Source organism: Cavia porcellus, unplaced genomic scaffold (genome assembly GCF_034190915.1).
Source record: "Cavia porcellus strain 051 isolate PalLab524CR breed Dunkin Hartley unplaced genomic scaffold, mCavPor4.1 scaffold_10, whole genome shotgun sequence".
NCBI lineage: Eukaryota > Metazoa > Chordata > Mammalia > Rodentia > Caviidae > Cavia > Cavia porcellus.
The window spans coordinates 72,502,062-72,528,573 of NW_026947493.1; the positions used below are offsets into that span (position 1 = coordinate 72,502,062).

Sequence of the window (26,512 nt, forward strand, 5' to 3'; positions counted from 1 at the left end):
CCAAGAAGACAGTATAGCATAAATACACAAAAATGGAATTAATGGATCTTACTGAAGAACTTATGAGCAGATCAGCCTACTACTGTGAGCTCTGCGCTACAGTCATAAGAGCTGGAAATGTGTCTGAGTCCTGTCTACCCTCAGAGCTCTCTTACATGGGCAGGCTCAATAAATACATACTGGTCTTCTAATTCCATTACTCATGCTGTTTGAGGAATGTCTCATCTACTTTCCAAACCACTAGCAAGTCTAAGAAATAGTTATTCAGCCTCCATCTAAATAGTTCAGATGAGAAGTATATTCCCTCATACTACCAGCTATTAGGAAATCCTTCCTGAAATTTGAACCAAATCTTTCATTCAACCAGCTTTTACCATTTTTCAAAACTATAGCATACAAATCCAGCATACAACAATTTGTTATGTGGGCTCCACAAGTCCCCACTCCTCTGTCGCTTTTCAAAAATGTGAGGGAAGCTAACATATTTCCTTTTAATTTCCTTCTCTTATGCCAGTGGTTCTGTAACTTGAATTTGCATCAGAATCTCTAGAGGACTCACCAAAGCACAGATTACTGGGTCTAACCCCCAGGGTTTCAGATCCAGGAAGTCTAGAGTATGGTCTGATTATCCCATTACTAACATATTCCCAGGGATACTGGTGCTACTGGTCCAAAGCCCATATTTTTGACTATCGTAACTCTAAACTTTCCCAGTATCTTCACTTCTTTTGCATATAGTTGCTAAAACATTTACCAATGAGTGGAATTGAAGAAATAGTTTTAACGGTGTATCCTTGGTGATTAAAACCATAAATAGGCAACCTGTGTATATTCCCTTACTAACTAGGTGATCCTCAGCAAGGTGATTCTCAGCAAGTTATTTGACCTCTTTCTAAATCAGTCTTTTGATCAATAAAATGAGGATAGTACTAATACCTTCCGCAGGAAATTAGCATAAGGATTAATGAGTTTGTGTACACAAGGTGCTTACAATGTGCCTAGCCCATTGTCATAACCCAATAAACTTCACTTACAACTATTGTAATGAAATGTCTTTAGACATGAGTAAGCAGAGTTGGACTTTTTGTGTTACTATAACAATGGTTCATTCTTGCATACAAGATTATCATTTCAAGGAATAATGTTAAACTTCAGGAATAAATTAAAATATACAATTTTCCTGCCCAGATACTGCACATGCAAATGTCTCCCAAAAATGTAGTCATTTTGAAAAATACATTTCTAAAAACTTCTCACAAAGGTCACATATGTCCTTCACTCCTAACCCTTAACCCCCATATACACACACACAAGTAAAATTTTAAAAGTCTTTTTCAATTGGATTTAATTTTACTGTCAGGTTAGTTTAACTAGCATTCAGATTAAAGTACATTAGAGACAGGATTTTCTCAATTGGCGAGGTTAGGAAAAAAGAAGGGAACCAGCTTCAGAAGACCTTTGTGGATTTTTGCCTCCCTCACATCTTGGCTTCTTTCCTACTTCCCCACCTGGGCCTGGAAATTTACAATAAATTGCAGCTGCCTAATTGCCAAAACTCATTTGGGGAGGTGAGTGTATGCAGATCCCTGATGTACCTTAACCACATTAATGTGTCCCTGGGTAATGGACAGTTGGCTAAAGCTCTTTTTAACAATAATGCTTGGTTATCTGTACTCTGCCTTTCCTGTACTCCTCTTGTTTCCCCCTGTTGAATGTAAATTGACCACATATAAAGTGTCCCAGGGACTTTGTACATTATACAGCTACTCGTACACATACTTGCTTCTGTGTTTCTTGTCCCTTCATTGAAGAAACCTTTGCCACTCTAAAAGTTCAGATGTACATATGTATGTGTGTATGTTTGTATCTTTATACATACACTTTTAATCATGGCTAAGATATCATTTTTCCAGTGCATCTGGTACTCTGGACTTACTCTTTAATATCGCTATTCTTCTTGGCACTGATCTAATAAGAGTTCTGAAACCTGCTAAGTAAAATCATATGTGGAAATCTTCAATACACATCTTTGTGGCTTTAAAAAAAGGAGGGAAATTAGTGTGAAACCTGGAAATGTGTATTAAAGAGAAATCCTACATTTTAAAAAAAGTAAGTAGCTGTCTTCAACTGATAAATTAATCTTGAAATTCTAACCATAATTTTCAAAATAAAGGCACTGTAAGGTGGCCGCTTTGAAGAAAAGCAGATTGAGAGCTCCTGAACTCTGCAGCCATAAAGGAGCCCTGCTCCAGTGAGCAGCCATTTTGAATTTCCCTTCATCCAAATAATCCTTTGCCTGTTTATGGATTTCTTTTTATCAAATTTGAAAGCCTATTTAACAGGCTTTTTAGTTGAAAATGAAACTATAAAAAACCCACCAGGAGTATCTTTGTCTTTAAACAAAGTGAGTCCCAGATGGTTGCAGAGAGTCTGTGGTTTCTATGAAAGACAGTGAAATTCTCTTCCAAATTTCCTAGGATCCAAAAGTTCCAAAGCAAGAGTCATACACATATGTTACCAGGCCTGGGTATATCAAGAACAATAACAAAGTTAAATACTTCCTCCAAGTTTTCACATGTTTATTTAAGTTAGATCCTGCTATGGCACCACAAGACTTATCATGAGTGTCTAGTAATCCCTAGTATTTGCTAAAGAAGCATAGCTTGCTTGCTAATTTGGTACTCACAGTTCAGTTGACTTTTATGGTTTGTTATTGTGGAAGCATAGTTAGAAGTTTATAATTGCCAGTGTATGTGTGGGAAATATATCTGTAAAAGATGGCTTGGTTTTACAAATGTGTTCTCCTTTTTTAAAAAATCCAAGTGAATAGATAGTTGGGAAATAAATGTTTAAGAAAATACTAAACCTCACTATCCATGTAACACAAGGTAAAACCACCATGTCGATCTAGTGGGCTTGTTTTGGATAAACAATAATTCATTCATAAATAGTTATTCATTTGGGCATGATGTACATGTGTAATTTCAGATACTTGAGAAACAGAAGCAGGAGGTTCGCACATATTACAAGGCCAGCCTGGGCAATTTAGTGAGAGCCTGCCTCAAAAAAAACCAAAGATATTCATACTTACTTATGTAAATAATAGCTTATTTCAAATGTTGGTTACAGATTTCTTTTGATGACATACTTAATATATCAACTAGTATGCTGCCACCATGAAGTTAAAAAATGTGCTTTTTCATTTTCATAGCAAGTTAGACAGACCCTATTATAATCCCCTTTTTTCATTTATTTTTCACATTGTATTAAGGAAGAACACAGGTTCAGTGTCGGTTAACACAGCACCTCAGTGCTGTGTATGCTTCTCTCCTTCTCTGCCATCCTCCTATATTTGTCTTCCTGGGCTCAGCATGGCTCCAAAAGCAGTGATCATCTCTCATAACACCATATGTGGCAGAAGAGGAACAAGGCTTTCACTTGTTAAACTGTCTCCCTTATTATCAAGGATTAAAATCTTCTCTAGAGCCCTTTGCCAACTGCTTTTCATGTTATTAACTAATCATTGGCAAAGAGAGAATGGAGTCAGTAACCAGTACTAGCTTGTAACAATTGCATTATAGATATGGAAACTAAGGGAGGCATCCATCTCCCCTGAGGACTTGTCCATCTTTTGATACCTAAACCAAATCAGAGTTTTACTTGCAAAGAAAAAGGGGAACAAGTTATTAGGAAGGGAACCAATAGGCTCTGCCACTTTTATGGTATGATGAGCACTTTCTTTTGGAGTCTTAAGTTTTCTTAATAAGTACGTATTTATTTTGTGAGAGATAGGCTGTGTGAGTAATACAAACATTAGCCTAGACTACCTGTGTAATACTACCCAACAACTTATTAAAAATCTCTATGTGTACTTTTCTCCTTGTGAAGATAATCATAGTAGCACCTGCTTTGTAAGATTGCTGTGAGATTAAGAGGGTTATAGAACAAATAGTGGGTATGAGAGATTCATTAATTGATTGATTGATTGATTGATTGATTGATTGTAAATTGGCTCCCATTATCATGGAGACAGTGAAGTCCCAGCCTCCACAGTCAGCAGAGAACAGTTGTATTATTCCTGTGCAAATCAAAATCCTGAGATGCAGCAGAGCCAGTGGTGTAAATTTCAGTCCCCTACACTGCAACTTCAAGACCCAAGAAGAACCAATGACTCAGTTCAAATTTGAAGGCTGGAAAAGACCAATATCCCAGCACAAATACTCAGGCAAAATGAGTTGATTGCCTATTACTTAGCATTTTTTTTTCTAATCGTGTCTTCAGTTGATTAGATAATGCTCATTCACACTGGAAGACAAGAGCATCTGTTTCACACAGTCTACTAATTTCACATGTTTAATGTTGTCCAGGAATATCCTTACAGATACCTTCAGAATAATGTGAACTAAATGTCTTCACATTCCATGGCCCATTGGAGTTGACACATTAAAGTTAACTTTACCATCCTTAGGCCTATAAGTTTAATATTGTTAATATTTTATAATCTGAAAATATGTTAAAAATAAGAAATCAGTAGTTTATGAGAGTCTGTTTTCCTCAGTCATGGTAAGTACTCATATTTATTTATTATTTTTAGTACTCATATTTTAAAAGAGTTTAATTTCTAAAAGTATTCATTGCACAAGAATAAATTTTTCATTATCTTCTCATTTTCAAGCAATTTAAACACTTGTTAATGCCATGAACTGTATTCTAAACTGGGAGTAAAACTGGGTTACCTATGAGTTTAGTAGATTATTCTGCGTGTTTTTTAAGGATATATACTCCTACAATGTAGAAGAAAGTAAATAAAATGAAAATTAGGTATCTCAGTCAAATATGGTGTTAAGCTTATAGTGAGGTCTCTTACTGAGTTAGAGTACAACAGATCCTTAGAAATTAGCTTCAGGGAATAAGTTGGTCACAATGCCCCTCACAGTTACCAGAGCTAAACGCTTGCTTTCAATTCTCATTCATTATTTAAATGACCTAACTGCCACCTCCCCGCTAGTCACCTTTCATGACTTTCCTCCTAATTCATTTCCACACTCCTCAGCCCTTCTTTTTCAGCTGCTTGCCCCTTCTTTCTTTTCGCCCTGGATCTGCCTATGCAGTACTGGTCAGTTTCTGGGTTTGTACTTCCACCCGTTCCTCCAGGTAAACTGTCCTCTGTCAGCATGATTTGCATGGCTTTTACTTCACAAGTCTGTGTCTCTTGTTCTACCTTCTCTCTCAAGAATGTGACCAGTGTATCTAGGTGGACACTGAACCCTGCATATTATCTCTTCTGTAAATATTGTAAACTCAACATAGCCATAGCAAAATTCATTCTTTCTTCAAATTTCTTTTCCTTCCTTTTATTCATAAAGTCTGAATTGATGAAGCCTTACATATTTATATATTATCTTTTAGATTATCATCTGTGGAAGACAGATCATCTGTAGTTACTTGTCTGAAAGCATAGAACTAAAAGTTGTTCAGCATTACATTGGTCAAGATGGACATGCTGTGGTTCGGGAACATTTTGACTGCCTGATACCCAAACAGAAATTGCCTTCATACATATTGGAAAACAGTGAACTGACAGAGTTGTGTGTTAAGGCCAAAGGGGATGAAGACTGGTCAAGAGATGTGTGCTTAGAATCTAAAGCTGCTGAGTATAGCATTGTCATCCAGGTAAGAGAAGCAATACAGTCTAGAGTAGAACAGCTTTAAAAGTGAAAGTTCTTGATATGCTCTTTACTTAATACAGCATTTCATTTATTAACAGTGATACATAGAAAAGGAAAGAGAGGGCCAGGAATTTAGCTCAGTGGCACAAGTACCTTCCTGGCAAGCACAAGGTCCTATGTTCAATTCCTGGTACAAAAAAAAAAAGGAAAGAGATATGAAATAACATCAAAAGACTTTGAAAAGTACTTCTCAGACTGTTGCCAACTCTGTCTTTCTCAATTGCAGGGAAGTTACACCTTGAAAGAGTCTCATGCATGAGGGCTTCATGCTACAATGAAGCCTGACTTTGCTTTTTTAGGTTTTTTCCCCTAAAACTTTAAATTTTTGTATCCTCCAAAGCAAGGATAAAGTGTCTTATATCATATGTTTATTTTGATTAATTAGTAAGCTTTTTAGTATTTAAAAGGATTCCTTCCTTTCTCATGTGCAGGTGCCATCTTCAAACAGTTCCATTATTTATGTCTGGTGTACAGTTTTGACTTTAGAACCCAACTCTCAAGTGCAACAGCGAATGGTGAGTACTTTCCCAACCCTAAAATATGGTATATGACTCTGACCTTTCCTGTTCTGAAATAAATTAAGGTCAGAGTGACCTAGGAAAAAGATTTATTACAAGTTTGTTTTAGCATCAAACAGCTGGAATACTGCAACAAAGCAAATATGAAAGTTGTTCTGTCCTTTTATTTTTATAGATTGTGTTCAGTCCTCTTTTTATCATGAAGAGTCATCTTCCAGACCCCATTATTATACATTTGGAGAAAAGAAGTCTAGGATTGAGTGAAACACAGATTATTCCAGGAAAAGGTCAGGAAAGGCCACTGGAAAACATAGAACCTGACCTTGTACATCACCTCACATTTCAAGCAAGGTATTAGCAAAATACATATATTTTCCCTAAAAGAAATTCAACAGAAAAGTAATTATGTACTTTTGGGGGAGAGAAGAACATGCATGGAATTTTTGTTTTGTGTTTTCTTAGAAGAATATTACTTGAAAGTTGGGCAGCCTAGTGTTTTCATAATTCTCTCTTACAGTTTTAGATAAAAGTAAGCCTTTTTCATTAAGCTAAGAAATAACCCAGAGGGATCATCAGAAAATGTAACATAATTTAGATTTAATGAGTGGTTATATTTTGTGCTTGTCCGTTTGTTTGCTTTTGAGTCAGGGTCTCACTATGTAATCCAGACCAGCCTTCAACTTGTCTATGTATCCTAGGGTAAGCTTAAACTCAGGATCCTTCTGTTTCAAACTCCCAAGTACTGGGATGGAGAGTGCCCTACCTTGCCCAGCCTTAGATTTAATTAACATATGGCTTTCTGGTATGGAAAAAGATGACTAGAAGTGTCACCCAAGCATTAGTTGGTGGGAAGGAAAATCGAAGGCATAGATCATCTTAACTCTGTGTTATATATTTCTTAGTTACTAGAAGTTGACTCAATCCCACAAAATGTACTGATCTAGTATATTTTATAGTTAGATTCTTAAAAAAATAAATTGGAGACCACTTTAGAAATCTGGCATTTATTCTTTGGTTGTTTTGTTTTTGCTTTTCAATTTTCTAGAGAAGAATACGATCCTTCAGATTGTGCAGTTCCCATCTCAACAGCCCTCATTAGGCAGATAGCCACTAAGATAAACCCTGGAGGCACAGTTAATCAGATCCTTGATGACTTCTATGGGCCGGAAAAGTCACTTGAGCCCACATGGCCTTATAATAAGAAGGATTCTGACAGGTAACATTCTACAGCAATCTTTTTGTATACACACTTCTAAATGTTAAGTAGTGGCCATTCACAAAAATAGTAGACACTCTAAAATAGTATAAAAATAAAATGTGCATATATCTGTCAGCTTATGACCTTTCAGTCACCAAGTAGACATAATTAATAGATTTTTAAACTCATAATCTAGAACGTAATTACATGAAAAGTTGCTTTTCCTGCTTGCAAACTCAGCATTGAATGGCTGTGGTGTGAAGAGGTATCATACAGGAGCATTGTGTGTCTGGAATCCTTAAGCATATTTCATAAATATTGAAATCATCATATTTCATTGAGTCTCTTGGATGTGGTATTTGGAACAGGAATGAGCAGCTGAGTCAGTGGGATAGCCCAATGCGAGTAAAGCTGTCAATCTGGAAACCATATGTTAGAACATTGCTGATAGAACTTCTACCCTGGGCCCTGCTTATCAATCAGTCCAACTGGGACCTCTGGCTGTTTGAAGGAGAGAAGATTGTTTTACAAGTTCCTGCTGGCAAAATTATTATTCCTCCTAATTTTCAGGTACTATAACTTTTAAAACTTTACATTAGCTTTCTCTCAACAAGTAGGTTTTATTCTGAGGTCATATTTATAATCTTAGCAGAATGAATCAGTTATGGAAAACTGTCACATAGATGCATGTATAAGGCTATGGAATGCTGTCTGATATTCAGAGGTTTCTCAGATGACATTTCCCCCATCAGCAGCATTCCTGGTTAAAGTATCATTAAATTTGATGTATAGTTTGCGCTGGCTTATTCTCATTTCCATTGTGTGCAGGGTATTTGACAAGTATCAAGGTTGGTCTATTTCATGCATCAAAAATACATATGCTAATCTATCCCCCTAAGCATTCTTTGTAATTCTCCTGGAAATTTTCTGAAATCTTTTATGGTTTTAAAGATTTCTGAACCATTTTGTCAGAGAGTTTTCCATGTAAGTGGACTTATACGTCCATAATTATCAATATTTACCTGGTTGTTAAAGATAACATGGAATTAGTAGAGAAAAACCTAATTTACAAGATAAAAATTTTACAGGAAGGTTTTATATGCTGTCACAGGAAAATTAAATTTGTAAAACTAGCTCATTTCAAGAAGACATGTAAGTCTACAAGAAAACAGAGTAGGTGAAATTCCTAAATATTTTTTCTCAAAGAGAACAATTTCAAAGTCTTTTATTTTTAGTTCCAGTCTATAAACATCTTTATTCAATTGCATTTTTCCTGGTAGTTCAAATAATCAGATGCTGTTACCTTATGGAATTGGAATGTTGACCTATGGAAACCTAATGTTGCATATTATTCTCCTGTCAAATAAGATGAAACTTTCAGTTTTTAAGCCTTTGGTGTTCAGTTTTTTCCTTGTTACAAAAAAACTGAATTTGATTATGAGTCAGAAAAGACATTGGGAACCAAGATAAAATGCTTGTTGTCATTAAAAAAAAAGAGGGAGAGGATAAGGATATTTGTTTGACTTAGTAGACCTATTATATCACATTTAAAAATCCCTGGGATTGAAGTTTTAAAATGTTACAGTTAAGAAAAATATTCTAAATCGAGACATTATTTTTCTAGGAAGCTTTTCAAATTGGGATATACTGGGCAAATACAAATACTGTGCACAAGTCAGTAGCAATTAAACTGGTTCATAACCTGACATCTCCGAAGTGGAAAGATGGAAGTAATGGTGAAGTTGTAACACTGGATGAAGAAGCATTTGTTGATGTTGAAATAAGACTTGGAGCTTTCGGACACCAGAAGGTAAAATCAAAGTTGATGTGGCCCAGGGGAAATAGCATACCCACCCTTTAACCTGTCTAAAATAGATTTACCCTTTCTATTTTTAGTGCCTTTGGAATATTACTTATCTTCAATAGTATATAACAGTTAAACACTTAATTTCCTCCTGGATCTCTGTTTTAGGTATTTTTCCCTTTACTAGTGATAAAAGCTGTGTCACATAATTTATCCAATAACTGCTCTATTTCAGAACACTCAGCAGTCACTTGATTTATAGTATATGGGGGAAATAATTATATTCCAAAATATCCACAAGTTGTACTTGGCCCTCCTTTTTTAGAATAGGAAATAGAGTTGCTAATATTCAGAGCATTGAGTATCAAAGTCTCTTTCAGAATAGATTATTTCCTGAGCAATATGAAATGGACTGATTCTTTTCCCATACAACCAATGTTACAAAGTCAGGCATGGTAATGCATGCCTGTAATCCTAGAATTTGGGAGGCTGAAGTGAAAGGATTGCCATGAGTTCAAGGCCAGCCTAGACTACATAGGGAGATCCTTTATCAAAAAAAAAACCTAAAAAAAAAGATGTTACAAAAGGGGAGATGTTCATGCTTTTAGAAACATGTATACAAAAAACCACACTGAATCCATTGTTTAACTAACGCAAGTGGTGTACGTTTCTGTATAAATTTAAAGCTTATGAAAACCAGTTTACTGAATAATACAGTAATGAGCACATGAAAGTACAATATCAACATGCCATGTGGAAGTCTCATGCTGTTCTTACAATATCTGCATTATTTTAGCTGTCCCACATGAGAAAAAGAAGGAATACTTTAGCAGAGTAGTAAAATGCAAATGACTTTTCCCTAGGAAAAAGTTAGATGTTGCTGAAGAGCCTCTCTTTGGAAACTTTCTAGAAAAAATCATTTGTTCACATTTTTTTAAAGATACATTTCTTTTATTCTTAAGAAAGAAGTTGGTCTTTTTGCTGTACTCAGACTGGTATCCATTTCCTCAGAGTTGTCTGGGCAACACATGTTGATGCTCTGCCAGCCACAGTACCTTTCTTACGTGGGTGTGAGAGGCAGAGCGGTAAGCATGAGTCACCCAGAGCTGAATAATTGTAAACTAAGAACTACCATCAAAAACTGGGGGGGAAATGTTGCTGTATACATTTAGACTTCGTTACCCCCATCCTCACAAAGTGGCCACAGTGAGTGCTGAATGAATGTGAACAAATGAGAGCTTTTGGAAAATATGTTGATGTCCAATTACTCTTTTTTAGTAGCTTTCATACTTTTCATTTCAAGACTCACTTAAACTCTTAAAAATTATTGAGAAACTCAAAGACCTTTTGCTTCTAAGTTTGTATCAGCTTCATCAGATTCAAAATTAAGAGAAATTTTTAAAACATTCCATTAGCTATCAGAACGATCACATCATAAGTCATACCTTTTGGGGGAAAAATAACTCTACACTTATGAAGAAATGAGAGTGAAGATAAACAACATCTTAGTATTTTTCATAAAAACAGCTTTCAAGCCAGGCGTGGTGGCACATGCCTATAATCTCAGCATTTGGGAGGCTGAAGCAGGAGGATTGCCACAAATTTAAAGCCAGCCCAGGCTACATAGTGAGTTCAAAGCTAGCCTGCTGCACAGGGGGACCCTGTCTTTAAAAAAGAAAAAAAAAGAATAGCTTTTCCCTGAGGGCCCCTTGCTCAAAGATTCCTCCATTAATCTTCCAACTACCCTGTGAGAACTGCTGCTGTGAGATCACCACGTGTTGTATGGGTCCCTTTTTAGTGAGCTCACATCTTCTGTGCACATCAGTTCTGCATGTAGTGTGGTAAGGCAGTGAGACAATGTGCGACGTGGTAACAAACAGCTTGTTCTTCACTTTCCTTTTGGTCTTCACTTTCCTCTACTACTGGTATAGGTATTATGAGGAATTTGTAAGTTACATTGCATGAAGTACTTAAAGCTAATGGGAGAAGCATAATATGATAATATATAAGGGCCCGCTATTACTGTTTTCATCATCACTAGTATAGCTATCAAATCTCTCAGAGCTCTCCTGGCCTATAACAGGCATTCTGTGAGGTCACTGCTATAATGAGCATGAGGGGGAGGAATGCTGGGTGGAATGTTGCTGAGTAAGATGGATGGTATTAGTTTATATATAAGTGCTTTATAAATAAATACTCTGTGAGGTAATTTAGGAAATAACCCCAAAACAAGTCTTGTTGGTCACTACACAATAGCAGCACGCGTAACTGGCTGACAAAAGTACCCTATTATAAATACTATTCCTTGACATTGGCCAGGACATTTTTGAGACTGAAAAGGAATGCTATTAAGTACTCTGGAGAAATGTAAAATTAGTGCATCTTGGGCAACCAATAGATAAAATAATGTTTTAAGAATAATCATGTGATCTGCATGTGCCTCATGGTAAAAATCACTCTTTCCTCAATTATCTTGCAGCTGTGTCAGTTCTGCATTTCTTCGATGGTACAGCAAGGTATACAAATTATTCAGATTGAAGATAAGACTACAATAATCAATAATACACCGTATCACATATTTTACAAACCACAGCTATCTGTCTCGAATCCACATTCTGGAAAGGAGGTAAGCAATTTGTAATACAATTATTTCGTCTACATTTTGATAAATTAACCAATAGGATAAAATTTTTTAACCTAGGCAAACAAAATGTTAATAATATAGACAAAAAGAAATCCACTTAATTTTGCTGTAACTAAAACCATGGATGGCATGGCCAGTGCTTCCACAATAATAAGTGAGCAGAAATCCTCCAAAGTAGCAGATCCTAGCAGACTGCTGGTTTAGTCGCCCCAGATGCTCAGTGGCTCAACACCGTCCTCTGGCAACATCACTAAACCCTCACTAGCAGAGCAGTGATCCTGAGGACTGGCTCCCAACTTGCATGAAAAGGAACATCTGCCTCACAGGCTGCAGTGCTGCAAGAGCCATATGGGCCGAGAATGAGGGCCTGAACTGAGCCCCCAATCTGGGGACCTGAGCTTGTGTTGTGAAGGAAGTGAATTTGAAGACATACCAGCTCATTTATGTTAACATAATGGCAGAATAAGCAAAAAATAAACCCAGGACTGATGAAAGGGATTTTTTAATTCAGCTCTTTATATAATTAAAATGAACAATTATGTTTTAACAAAGGAAACCTTTCAAAATTTTACAATATGCTAAGTGGTATGTTAACTGTTTTATGCTTTTGAAACTATTTGTCTATACTTTTTTTCACACTTTCAACCACTAAAATTGTATTAGAATAATTAAATAGGATGAAAGCTTTATACTGTTTAGCTTATAACATATAATATTTATAAAAATACCAGAATTCCATCCTGGCTTACAAAATAGTGACAAAAATAAATAGATGGCCAGCAGGACCCAGTTGATTGCCCACATGGAAAATAGAAGTCAACAATATGCACACTGTAAGTGAGAATTTGACAAGAGGATATATGTCCTGGTAATTTTCTTGCTTCTCCTCATCGTAGGGCTCCTGAAACACTGGGTCAGGGCTTTCCATAGTAACAAATTTTCTCATCTGTAAGATGGGTAATCCTGCATTCCCTATAGGTTTTGTGAGGATTGAACAAGGTAACTAAAAAGGATAAGTACTCAATAAACGACATTGGCTACCAGAAGCTGCAAAGGTATCACCAGGAACTCCTAATTTTCCTCAGCTTCCTGGAAAGTAGGGAAGTCTGGCTCTTGCCTGCCTGGGCAGTATTCCTTGTTTTAGTTTTTTATTTTTTAAATACTATAACTTATTCAGGCAGGTGTGGGACTTGTGTGTGTGTGTGTGTGTGTGTGTGTGTGTGTGTGAGAGAGAGAGAGAGAGAGAGAGAGAGAGAGAGAAAATTTGGCAATCCCCTAGCCTCTGAGGAAACGGACATTTCGGAAAACCTCAAACTCAGAAACAGGAAGCCTGGTTTTGGCTGAGCTTTGCCACTTCCTGGCTTTATGATGTCTCACTGGAAAGCACATTCTTCAGCTGTAAAAGAAGAGATGCAAATAAATTATCCCTTGAGATCCTTTTTAAGTCTAAAATTCAGAGTCAGAGCTGGTCATGGGGTCTCACACTTCTAACCCCAGCCCTGGGAAGGCTGAGACAGGAGGATCACTGTGAGTTCAAAGCCAACCTGGGCTACATAGTGAGTTCAAGGCTGGTCTGAACTACATAGTGAAACCCTGTCTCAAAAATAAAATAAAATTCAAAGAGTCAATAATGACAAAAGCTGTAGAATTCCATCTGAGGGTTGGGATCAGAGTTTGCTCCTCTCTCAGAATGAACCTTAAAATAATTTGTCTTCTGAACTTCTAGTTTCCTATTCCAAATCTCATTCAAGTCCTTTCTCCCAAAGACTTCCTGCATGTCACACATTTCACTGTTGGGTGCATCCCTGCTTCAGAAGCAGATCTGTCTAAAGAACTCTTTCCTGTGCACATAGCATTTCTACCCTGGGACATCAGAATTTTTGCAGTACCTGGAGGACAGTGAAAGCTTGGCATTGCCTTTTTAATCACTCCCACTCCAGCCCCATCGTGTTTCATGATGCCCAGAAAAGTGGACCCTGCTTCTCCTGCATTAATTGTCTCATTAGGGTTTGTTTATGGAAACAACATTGCAGATATTCCCACGTCCCCAAGTAGGCCAGTTTCCAATATTACATGGTTATAGTTTGCTAGAAACTGTCCTTTAAAAGCTTAACTCCAGTGTGTTGCTGTAGTAAATGTGTTCTTTTTCCATTGTCTTTTTGTTTTTCAGGATTTTCACGTTCTAGACAGTGCTACTTTCAGCATTTGCCCAGGGGGAGAGCAGTCTGCTGTGAAGTACAGCTCCATTCCTTGCTGGGACTTAATGCCTGATATTGGGCCATCAGTGTTGGACTCATCTCTGCTTCAGAAGCAGATTTTGCTGGGCTTTTCTCCTGCTGCAGGTGCTGACAGCTCACAGTGCTGGAGCCTGCCAGCTACAGTGAGACAAGAGTTTCCCAGACAGAGTGTGGCAGTGCCCTTTGGGAACTTTAGAGAAAATGGATTCTGCACCAGGTATTTTATATATGTAAATATCCTTGTCTGCTTATCAGTGTTGTTGTTCATGGAGATACCAGACAGACAGGAGAATAGTTATAGTGCTCCTCATATGCTATACTAGGTTGGATTTTTACTTTTAATGACTTTTAGATATTATATTCACTTTATCAAATGTCATGATTACATATGTGTTATCCTGGTGTGCTTATGAGATATTTTTTTTACCTTTGCAGCTTATATTAGGGGCAGATGATGTTTGTACCCTAAAATAGCAATTCAGTAAGTTCCCAATTTACAAACATTTGAGTTAGGAACTTTCACAGATATGAACTGACTTTGAATTATGACCATTTGTAGATGTAAGAAACCATGAAGTAGCTCACATGTCTGCCAGACGTCACAGCAGTGCTGCTGTGTGCCTCCTGTACGGTGCAAAAGTGCTCTGCAGCGCAGAGCTCAATCAGAGCCTGAGGTGTCCAGAAACAGGAGAACAAGCAGTGGTGACGAGGTGGAGACTGCCAGGATGCACAAAGCAGTATGCATTGTATATCTGTATCAGAAGTGTATAAGAATCACTTAGTTGGATTTATGAATAAATCCAGCTTAACAAGTGTTTTCCTGGAACAGAACTCATTCATAAGTCAGGGACTTTCTGTACATCATAATGAAAAAAATCACCTTCTTTTAGGAAGTCTTAATCTCTGCAAAATAAAGAGAGACGAAAGCTAATATATAAGAATATCAAACTGGAAACTTTTTCTTTGCCAATATTTTACTTCAAAATGGAATTTTGGGGGAAAAATCATTTAAAGAGAGAACTTGGATAAACACAAGCCACAGAAGATTGTGCTGTAATTGTTCCTGCACTGTTGCTCCACTTACTGATTACCAGTTATGCAAATAACAACCACAGAATTAAGCCAGAGAAATGCGTATTTTGTTCATACTGGACCTTTGTTTTGTGGTTGCTTTGCAAGCAGTACATCCTTTCAGGATCTACCGGGAATGACTTATTTATGGTACATGTAACAACTACAAAAGAAAACATATTGTGACCTTATGAGGGACACTTTATTGTCATGATCATGAATTTTTTTAGGTTTTGAGATTTTAGCCACCCTACCTTTTTGATGTATGTAGAGATATTTAGTAGCAGTGTCTTAAAGATAACAGTTTAACTGAAGTTACCATGATAGTAAGATCCTGTTCCCTTTGTATATTCTTTCTTCTTTTACAGTGTTCACAAGCATCCCTAATTTTACAACATTTTTTATCTTTAACCTTGTAGAAGACTGATTACCTTTATATTCTGGTTTCATATAATATTAAGTGTGTTTTAAAAAGTGTTCTTGAAAGTTATGGGAACTTAACTGTAAGAACAAAGTTTATTTTTAAAGTGAAAGTAAAAATTTGAAACAGAAATTCATTTGGAAATGAAATCTAACATTCTAAAACTTGTGGTATAATTTAATCTTTTTTTTAAACAGTGTCTCATTATGTAGTTCAGACCAGTCTTGAACATACCTCATAGCCCAGATTGGTCTGGAACTTACAGCAATTCTCCTGCCTCAGCCTCCCAAGTGTTGAGATTTCAGACATGTACTAACACACCTGGATAATTTAATCTTTTATACAAAATATAAGCTGAATAGACTAAAGGCGCCATACTCTAGTTCTGGCCCTTAGCTTTCATGGTGGTCAAAAAGAAATTAGTTTGCCCAGCTCTTTCAAAATTAGGCTGTGAAAATAACTTTCCTATCAGTGTAAGAACTTTACTCTGAAAATGAGTACATTTTCTGCTTCCCATCTCACATCTCTTTCCTCTCCTTAATCCAGCAGTGCATATTCAATAGTGTTATTAACATGCTTTTCCCAAACACTTATGGGTAGTTCATTGGGGCATCTCATACACATGGAATCTTTGGGAGGACTTACACTGACAGAGAGAAGAGATGGCAGATGGAACTTCCTTAGTATTTTGACCCGTTTTGAAGAGTGTAAACTAAGGGCCACATTTAGCAAATGCCATAATTTCTTTATGGAATAATTCTTATGAAATTATTTTTTATAATTAGTGCATTTAATAATTAGTTTTTATAATTAGTGCATTTAATTTAGAGCTCAAAGAGAATTTTTTTTTCTTTCTTTGACATTAAACCCCATTATGAGAATTTCTGTCTTTGAATCACAGAGGGCAACCTATGCCCATGCAGCATGATTCCAAATATTACAGCTTTGCTTGTGCTGGTCAGAAGGCAGATCCTGTAAGACATGAGCCTTTTGTGAAAACTGACAGCATGCATCTTTAGAATGAAGAGAATAAGCACTCCGGCTTGTTCTTCTAGAAGGCAGTCCAGAATAGATCTTATAATAGATCTACTTTTATAACAGATCTTTTATAATAGATCTTTTATAATCTACTTTTATAATAGATCTACTAATAGATCTACTAATAGATCTTACTTTTCCAGAATTTACTGAGCAGTTTTTGAGAAGGTATCCTGTCTGAACAGTTAGAGACACATACACACAGACAAAAAAGAATAGGCAGACCTAGCATGAAATTAACTATAATTTCCTTTGAATTATAATTTTTTTTGTCTTTTTCATTTTTATCGGTACCGGGGATCAAACTCATGACCACCTGCTTGCAAGGCAGGTGCTTATGCCGCTGAGCTAAACCACCAGCCCCTTGAATTATAATTTTTGTCTTCAAAATAATTTTTCATACATTTGGAAACTTATGATAAATCTGTGCCACTGTTTTGACAACTAGGAACAATAAATCAAACCAGGAGTGATGGTGCATGCCTGTGATCCCAGCACTTAGAAGCTGAGGCAAAAGGATCAAGATGAGTTTGAGGACATCGTGGGCTGGGCTATACAGTGAGTTCAAGGGCAGCCGGAGCTACACAGAAAGACCCTGTCTCAAAAAAAAAAAAAAAAAAAAAAAAACTACTATTTTTATATGATAAATAATAAAGTAGGGCATGTAGTAATAAAGAAGGGCATGACTTCCATTTCTGGAAGACTTCTCCCCCGAGTTACAAAAAAGAAGATATTTTCGAATTCAAAATGTTGTGAATTTGCGTAAACATGAGCCAAAAGGGAAAGCAAGCATTTTTTCCTAAACCATTTCTGTCATTTGGTTTCATTCTGTTTTAGGGCTCTCGCACTGACGTATCAAGAGCACTTTGGAGTCACTTACTTAACACTCTCAGAAGACCCTAGTCCTCGAGTAATTGTGCACAACAGATGTCCAGTGACAGTGCTTATAAAGGAAAATATCAAAGGTATGTTTTGTAGTATTGAATTTAAATAATAAAACTTTTATTCTTTCCTGAGGTTTTTATTTAGTCGATGCCTATGATCCCAAATAAATAAAAGTATTTCCAACCCTTCTTGAGAAATTTATTTTGCCACATTATGTTCAATATACCTAAGTTCTCCTTAAATCCTAAGTATGCTAAAACTTTTTTTTTTCAGAAATTCCAAAATTTGAGGTTTATTGCAGAAAAATTCCTTCTGAGAGCTCTGTTCATCATGAGCTGTATCATCAGACGTCTAGCTATCCAGACTGCAAGACCAAAGACTTACTTCCTAGCCTCTTTTTGAGAGTAGACTTGCTGGATGCAGTAAGCACTGAATGGAGTGATGCCATCGATATCAACAATCAGGGAACACAGGTGAGTGAGCCTCGTCTCTTCCTGCCCTGGCCCAAAGGAAAGTGCCCTTCACTAAGGTCTTGTCGGAGGTTTATTGTAAACATAAATTTCTAAATGCTGAACTTGTCTCTGTGAGCACACGTATGTTTCCATTCTTACATCTGCATCAGGTTAACCCTTAAACACAATTATATATCTCCAAAATGTACTATATAACATTATCAGGGGAGTCCTGGTAAGATCAAGCCACCTTGGATCTAATACAGGTCTAAAATGAAATAAAATTGTTTTAGAAGGCAGTCCAACTGTCTAGATTTTAGATGACTGTGTAATACAGACCCTATATTAATTTCTTCTTTTGAAAGTTTACCAATTTAAAAAATGCACATTTATACTAGTAATCCATAATACTCTGCTAAAAATGTCCTGATTTGTTTTTACCTTACTATGAATGTTAGTAGTAGTATTTTTGGTGAAAATGGAACATGAATCTGGCATTTTCTTTCTTCTGTACTGAAAACCTACATTTTGTAAATATACAATTTTGTGGCACTGAAGACATTTACAGTATTGTAAACCATCACCAGGATTTCTGAAACTTTTCCTGTTCTAAATCAAAATTCTGTACCTGTTCAGCAATAACTCCTTTTTCTTCTTTCCCCCAAACCCTGGGAACCTTGATTCTGCTTTCTATCTCAATGAATTTGCCTACTCCAAGTATCTAACACAAGGGAAACCATAAACTGATTGTCCTTTTTTCTCTGGTTTATTTCACTTACCATTATTGCGAAGGCTCCACTATGTTATCGCATGTATCCGCACTTCATTCCTTTTTCTGGAGGAATAATAATGTGCTGCTCTTTTCTTTAGATTTCTTTCACATAGAGTTTTCAGGTTCATTTAATCTTCACAACAAGCTTATGAAGCAGGTTCCATTGCAGTGGTTATAAAACCTACTCATAAATCTATTTACAGTAATGATAATGGTTATTACTTAATCACTATATGCCAGGCATTGGGCTCATTACTTTCACTCTTATCTAAGCTTTACCACAGCTGTGCTTGTCAGGGCTTGTTATAAAAGTAGAAAAGGAAGCTTCCAAAAGTAGCTCATCCTCATTCCCATGCATGACAAGAGAGCAGCCTGGAACTGTCCAGATCTCCTGGCTCTGAAGCCCTGCTCTGAGGCACAGTGCCACACATACTACTACTTTTCTTGGAGTGTCTTGATTCCTCTCTTTCCTAGCTCTTAGGGCACATTTTTTCCCTGTCTTTCAAGATTCAGCTAAAGCCCCTTTACCCTTTTCCCTTCCTTCCTGCACCCCTGTGTGCTTATGGAACATGGGTAGCATTTAACTGGACTTAAAAGATTTCTGTTGGCCTGATAAATAACTCATACATGCTCAGCATATAGCAGGTACCTGTCAACACAGTAGAATCTTAATAAATAGCAACTGCATAAAGGATTGACTGGATGACTGAATTGAATGAGAAGTTAAAACTTCCAAGAGATGGTGTGGAGGTCACATGTGCCCCCGTGTACCTGAGCAAATTCTAGCACGCAAGAGTGGAATAGCAAAAGAGGCAACAGCGCCGAGCAGGAAGAGACTTGGGAGAGGTGACAGAAAGACCCCTGGAAGGAGAGTGGTTACAGCATGAAAACCCCTAGAGAGAGGCCAAGCAGGACTACCAGGAAGATTCAGGGTACACAGAAGGGAGGGAACAGAGGAGCAAGTGAAAATTGTTCTCAAGGAACTGGCCACATGAAAATAGGCTCAGTGAGGAAGAAACACACACACGCGCGCGCGCGTACACACACACACACACACACACACACCCACACAAACCATGGGAGAAAAGCCAGGCAAGGCAAGTGGCAAAGGGCCCAGAGAGGCAAACCCAAGCCCTGGCAGAAGAATTGGCCTTCAAAAAAGGCCATTTGTGCTTCTCTTGCAGGGCAAAGCAGCAAGAATGGGCACAGGCATAAATGGAGAAATGGCAGAGGGTAGAGCCTGGAGGTGAAGTGAATTTGTTGTGGATTCCTTGAGTTTTTGAAGTGTGGAGTGAGTGATATTCTAAGAGATAGGGAAAGAGGCAGGGGCCTGAGGAGAGCAGTAATTGTGGGAGCAGATAAAAGATCTGGCAAGGGACAGAAAAGAATGGCTGATTGTCCCGCAGGGTACACGCAGCTGGATGCCTGCATCTGTGATGGCCCCTCTGCCTAGGATGTGTTTTCCATCAGCAGTGCTTATTTGATGAACGTGGAGTCTGTGCAGACTCAGGAGACATTCCTTATCTTGTTAATTTATAAAATAAATATGCACACTTCTCAGAGTTCCAGAACTCCCTTGCATCAGTTTGAAAGGTTTTGAAATCTTGTTCGTATGATTAGGGAATTCGATACAATAGGCATCCCTCCTGCCAAACTGTATTTTGGGAGCTCCCATTCACTCTAAATTTCTTCAAACCTTTGTAGTCAGGGCTACTTCAAAGCTGAGCTGAGGTGCTCTTTCCAACACCTTTACCATCCACGGTCGGAGGACATAGGAAAGGCTCATATTCCATTAATCTCTTAGGAGCTGTGCACCATGTGTCCTGCAGAGTGGGATGTAGACCTCCTCAGGAGGAAGATGGGCTTCAGGCTGTCACTGACAGCCCTGCATCACCCCAGGTGTATAAATCACTGGGAGAGAAGGGAGCTGTGTTCCTGATGAAAGACCAGAGCTCAGTGGGAGGAGGTTTGTCTTCCAGGACTCTGCCCTCAGCCCCGGGTCCTTGGAATGCGATGTGAGTTTCAAAGCTAACCTAAACAAGCAGAATTAAAACACCATAAAATCTCCATTATACTGCAAGGAAAAAAACTCCTCTAGCTTCTGACAGTCCTACTATATATGTCATGTCCCTGGGCTTAGTTTTATAATTAGAACAGTTTAATATTTATAATTTTGAAATTGGGTGTATGAGAGACTGCAGAAATAGTTTATAACCTCACAGAGAAATATCCTTTGGACATTATCAAAGATAATGTTATCAAGATCTCGTACTGTGCCACAAAATTCTAGTTGTAAAATTGGTATAGGATAGTGTTATAGGGTTGTGCTCCTGACTCACACCTGGTTAGAAGACAGCTCACGATTATTCAGCCAAAGACCTAAAAATGGCATCTGGCACTCACTTCCATAGTTTGAAGTGGGTGGTAACTTGACTTTCGGGGGACAGGGACCTTGAGATTCTCAGTAAATATGGCATAAGAAACTAGTTCACACTCAGGAGTTGGAGTCACATTTTCAATCACTCTACAAGGTAGTTTAAGATCCTGTCAAATTCTTGATAGAAACCTTATTTTTTTACAGTTAAGTGATACGGGAAAAGGAAATGTATAACATAAAGCAATATAAACATTAAAATTCAAAAGCTAAAAGTAAATACCTTCAAATAAATACAAAAAGAAAAGAAAAACTCAAAACAAGGTACAAAGAGCACACATAAGTTACCATTTAACTAACAAAAGCGTAATAAAGTTTGCTTCGCTCTTTAAATTATCAAATACTAGGCCAGGGATGTAGCTCAGCAGCACAGCTCCTGCCTGCAAGGCACTAGGTTGTGAGTTCGATTCTCAGTACAAATAAATAAATAAACAAATTGTAAATTATCAAACACCTACTGAGTTTTTAATATGTGCCAAACATTAAATGATACTTAAACTACATAAAATGCACTGAACAAAACCTGAACACAGCCCTGGCGCCTGTGAACTTTGTATGTAGAGGACATAGGTGTCAATCAAGCAATCACATGGAGACTTTTGTTTTCTGAAACTGACAGGAGCGAGGAAGGAAGTAGATTTGCCAGAAGAAGACACACAGGTGGTTTGAGAGGCCAGGGAGTGTATCTCTGGGTGAGGATTTTCCATCAGTGCCTTCAAGAATCTATAGGTACAAATTAGACAAGAGGGGAGGAGGTTGTTTAGGCCAAACAAGCAACATGTTTGAAGCTTCATGACTTGGAGTGAAAGCATGGTTCTTTTAGGGAACGAGAAGTCTGGGGGGTGTAGTGCGGGAAGAAGGAAAAGGGGAGCCTAGGAGGCAAGTAGAGACCAAATTACCTGGACCCTGTGGGTCCTCTCAAGAATTTTAGTTCTCTTAGGGGCCATGTATTAGTGGGGATATGTGGGAATGGAAGGGTGGAGAATGACACTTCATGTTTACACAGGACCAGAGTAATTATGAAGCGCTTTCACACACCATCTCCAATCTCTCATTCATTTGTTCCCAAAAAAATTTTATTGAGGAACTATTAAGTGCCAAACACTTTGTCTTAAATAAGGTGCAGTTCTTACCTTCATGGACATGAATAACAGTAAAGTAAGTCCCAAGTAGTAAGTCCCTAGATAGAAAGGCTTTGTTGGTTTGGTTTGGTTTTGTTTTGTTTTTGAGACAGGCTCTTGCTACATAGTTCAGGCTGCCCTTGAACTACCAGGTAGCTATGTACCAAGGCTGGTCTTGAACTCTTTGCAGTCCTTCTGCATCAACCTCCCAAGTGCTAAAATTGCAGATGTGCTGTACCGTGCCTGGCCCCAAGATAGGGACTTTGATCACCACAAAGAGTCTAAGATCCTCAGGGCACTAATTTTCATGATGAGAGGTATGAAGTCTGGAAAGTTTAAAAGGCTAGGTGCCTTACAGTTAAGCGCATCAGGCTGGCACTTGAATCTGCTCACATGTCACCTGGTCCTGTTTTTTCTTACAACAAGCTGGGATCACTTGTCCTCTGAAGTCCTGCTGTGGCTACAGGTACTGTTCCCTGAAAGGCCATCAAAGCACAGGTTCAAAAAAAGTTTCCTAATTTCCCCTTCCAGGACCTCAGAAGGCCCTAGTGTCACAGCCGTGGCTTGTTCCAGACGTGACTATACTGAGCTTTCTTTCTAATCTAATTGACAACTCTCCTGATGCCATCCACTCGTGGATCCTTATCTCGCCCTCTAGGGCAGCACATGTTACTGAGTTCCCCTTCAATATGGCCACATTGCGGTTTTCTGATTGCAGCTTCCACATTGTCTTGTAAGTGTTCCCTTATCCAGGCCAAACATTTTTGGTTCCTTGAATCATTGTTTTCGTGAATGTGCATCACCACAGTTATCCTTGGCTGAACATACCAGTGTGTTATGTTCCTTTTTAAAATCTGGCAGCTGGTATTACACACAGTACTCCAAAATGTGTTCTAACCACCTATTACCTTCCTATACTTCCATCAATAAATTAGAAGACTTGAGTTATCATTTTAATAACATTCAGACCATTTGTCATTATTAAACTTGCTATCAAGCATGTCCCCAAAATCTTTATCATATGACTTGCTGTATTGTTAACTTTTTGAACCCACTGACAGGACTTTATATTTACCCCCCTAAGTCAAGTCTTATTACTACTGACCTAGTCCACTACTACTGTTTAAAAAATCATAATGCTGCCATCTACTATATTAATATCTGTGGTAGTTGCAAGTCACTTACAGATGTGGTATGCATGCATTCTACATATTCATCCAAGTAATTAAGATATTGAACAAGTCCAGGGCCTCCATGAAGTGGGAAATAACTGAATACTTCCCTCATATCAGGGTTTAGTGATCCAGGAACAAGCCAAAGTGTATCGTCATGTAGCTCACCATTCTAAATTTTAAAAATGCATGTAAAAACACTTTTCAACTAAATTGCATAAGATGTTTCTTGTCTATAAGAAGATCATGAGATATTTTGTTAAATGCTTTGATGAATGAAGAGACAATATGCATTTGGCCCTTTGGTGCACATTACCTAAAGGTAACCCTCAGCACTGATGCTTAATGCACCAGGTAGTAATTTTCAGAGCTATCTTTATCCTTCATACAGGAGTTTTCACTTGCAAAAAAACATATCAATCTAAGTGAGTATCAGATTCAGAAAAGATGTGGTACAAGTATTTTTGGCTTTTTGCTTACTTTGCTTACCTTCCCCATCCCCATACTAGGTCCAAAACAATTAGCAGCAAGTCAGCACCCACTTCTGAATGTCTGCCAAGTGCCCAGGTCTAGAGTTTCCCGAGTGTTTATAGTTTTGTTTTGGCTGAGATACAGCTGTTTCCAAAGATACTCCTGAGTGAGGATTTCTCTTAAGTGTTTTTCAAAAAGTACATGGAGGAGAAAATTGCATCCAGAATATCTGTTCTTCTTTCATCCCTATCCAACCTTTTCTGTTTTAGCATCTTAAAAATTTATCTCCCTTATTTTCTCTGGGAGAGCTAATTCATCTCATAGCTTTAGCTACTGTCCATCACCTAATCATTTTCAGTTATTTCTCTCTGCCTCTTGTATTCCTCCTAAGTTCCATTTTGCAGCTAACCAGCAAGCATCTTTTCCTGAAGAACCTACAAGTGCCTCATTTTCTGGACACCAAACAGACTTTTCCTAGAATCTCTGCTTTATTTAACATCACCACTATTTCCCAGTACAAAAGCCTTAAATAGTACTGATACAGATTTGTACCGAATGCATGTTTATCTCAAGAATTCCAAAGACATTATCATTAATATCTACATAACATTCCTTAAAATTAGATGCTATCTGAAGCTCAAAGAAGTGATCTTGTGCTGGGTTAGTGGACCTGGGATTCAAAACCAGGACCATCTAGTTTCTAAGTCTGGCTGCTTTCTCCTGCCGTCCCCGTGCCTTCCAGTTCTCCTTTCCCTCACACATCTAGGAAATCACCAGGTTCTATTAGAAATACCCCAGGAATGTCTATGGAATCTGTCCCTTCTCACTCACCAGAGTCCCTTTCAACCTTTTGAGTCATCATTTTGATCCCAGATATTATCAGTATTCTCTAAAATGGCCTCTCCATCACAGCCTCTACCCCTTCAGATCGTTGTCCATAACTACCAGTGTGTTTACTAAAACATGGAGTCCAACCCAGGGAAGGCCCTGCAGTATGTATACCAGAAAGACTATGGTTGAGGCCAGGCTACGTCTCATCCCTGTCCCTGCTCTGCCAGAAAGAGGTCAGTCCCTTAGCATGCGTGGAAATCTCTTCTTCCCTCCCTTCAAAGAGTAAGTCTAGAATTCTTGTGTCTTCTGGTTTTCCAACTTAAAGTGTTCTTTTATAAATTATGTACACAAAAATATATTCAGTAAAGTTTAAACTTCTTCCCAAATAGATGATGACTTTTTTATGAAAACTTAATCAAAAATCAGCTGAACAAATAAAACACCTAATTAATGTGTCTTCAGATCATTTTAGATGCATCAGTTGTCAGCACAAAATAAGTATTATATTGTCAACTTAAAAGTTTCAAAAGTAGTAAAAGAAAAAGAAAAGTAGTCATCTTATCATTTTAGAAAATAAAATTCTTCTGAGAGGATCAAGTTATCTTTAGGAAAACACTTAATGGACAGTTTGAGGGTAGGCTAGGAATAATAAAAATAGATGAATAGACTTTCCCACTAAGAAAGCAAGTGAATTGGCAAGCACAAGGTCATGAGTTCGAATCCCAGTACCGAAAAAAAAAAGGAAGGGAAAATTTGAAGTGGGATAAAGATAAGCTGAGTAGAAGAAAAAGTTGAAGTAGATGAGAAAAAAGATGTAGCAATAGATGTAGCTATACTATAATGGGGATTGCAGCCCAGTTGAAGAGAAAATGGGTGAAAATTGGAAGAATGGCCAGCTTAAATATTACATGGCACATTTCTGGGGTCTAACTGGGACACTATTACAGAATTATGAAAACCAGAGGAAATTTTTTATCCTTTAGTTGATATTTATTTTTCTGTCTGGTTGGGATTATTTTTGGTTGGTTGGTTTTTTACTATTTAGATTTCTTTCCTTTTTGTATTTTTTTATTCTCTTTCTTTCCTCAATCATCTTCCTTGATTTTATATTTTCACGTGAGTGAACATTATCTTTTCTTCTGGTTTGCTTCAGTATTTGTCTCAGTTATTTTTCACTCATCCCTGAGACAAAACACCTGATGACCAAAGTTGGGGGAAAGGAAAGGTTTATTTCTTACAGTGTTTGGAGGTTTCAGTTCATACTCAATTGGCTCCAAGGCAGGGTGGCATGGCTGGGCTACAGTTCATGGAGGCTGCAAACAGCAAGAAGGAAACAGGCAAAAGAGGGAGACGCTCCTTCTTCCTGCCATTACATTACATCCCAGCTCCACCCTTAGGCCACTGTAGCACTCACACCCCCAATCCAAGCATAGACAATGAACCAATCACAAATGCACAATGCAAATGTATGAGGCCTAGGGGCCACCAACATAAACCATGGCAGTATTCTTTCGCTGTGTCTTGCATTCTTTCTCACCTGTGTTCTCCAGTTTCCCAAAACTTGGGTGATCATCCTTTGCCCTCTAGCCTTACATCTTCTGTATTTCTGTTCATTCGTCTCTCCATTTTGTCCCCTAACTCCCTTATATCCCTGGCACCAGGTAAAATCACTCTACTAAGGGGTAAATCATTGCATATAAGTTCCTGATGTATG

At 37.8% G+C, this 26,512-nt stretch overlaps 1 protein-coding gene across 6 annotated transcripts in view; it reads left to right on the forward strand.

The window, feature by feature from the left end:
- Positions 1 to 26,512, forward strand: part of Vps13b (vacuolar protein sorting 13 homolog B) — a 683,809-nt gene that overhangs the window by 616,517 nt on the left and 40,780 nt on the right. For all 6 annotated transcript variants that reach the window (XM_063257835.1, XM_013143877.3, XM_003479878.5 and 3 more), the window contains 10 exons: positions 5,410 to 5,673; positions 6,161 to 6,244; positions 6,423 to 6,598; positions 7,293 to 7,463; positions 7,814 to 8,015; positions 9,070 to 9,255; positions 11,729 to 11,875; positions 14,064 to 14,347; positions 17,498 to 17,625; positions 17,819 to 18,018. In XM_063257835.1, the coding sequence (XP_063113905.1) occupies positions 5,410 to 5,673; positions 6,161 to 6,244; positions 6,423 to 6,598; positions 7,293 to 7,463; positions 7,814 to 8,015; positions 9,070 to 9,255; positions 11,729 to 11,875; positions 14,064 to 14,347; positions 17,498 to 17,625; positions 17,819 to 18,018 (1,842 nt within the window). The remainder of the gene's footprint in view (positions 1 to 5,409; positions 5,674 to 6,160; positions 6,245 to 6,422; positions 6,599 to 7,292; positions 7,464 to 7,813; positions 8,016 to 9,069; positions 9,256 to 11,728; positions 11,876 to 14,063; positions 14,348 to 17,497; positions 17,626 to 17,818; positions 18,019 to 26,512) is intronic.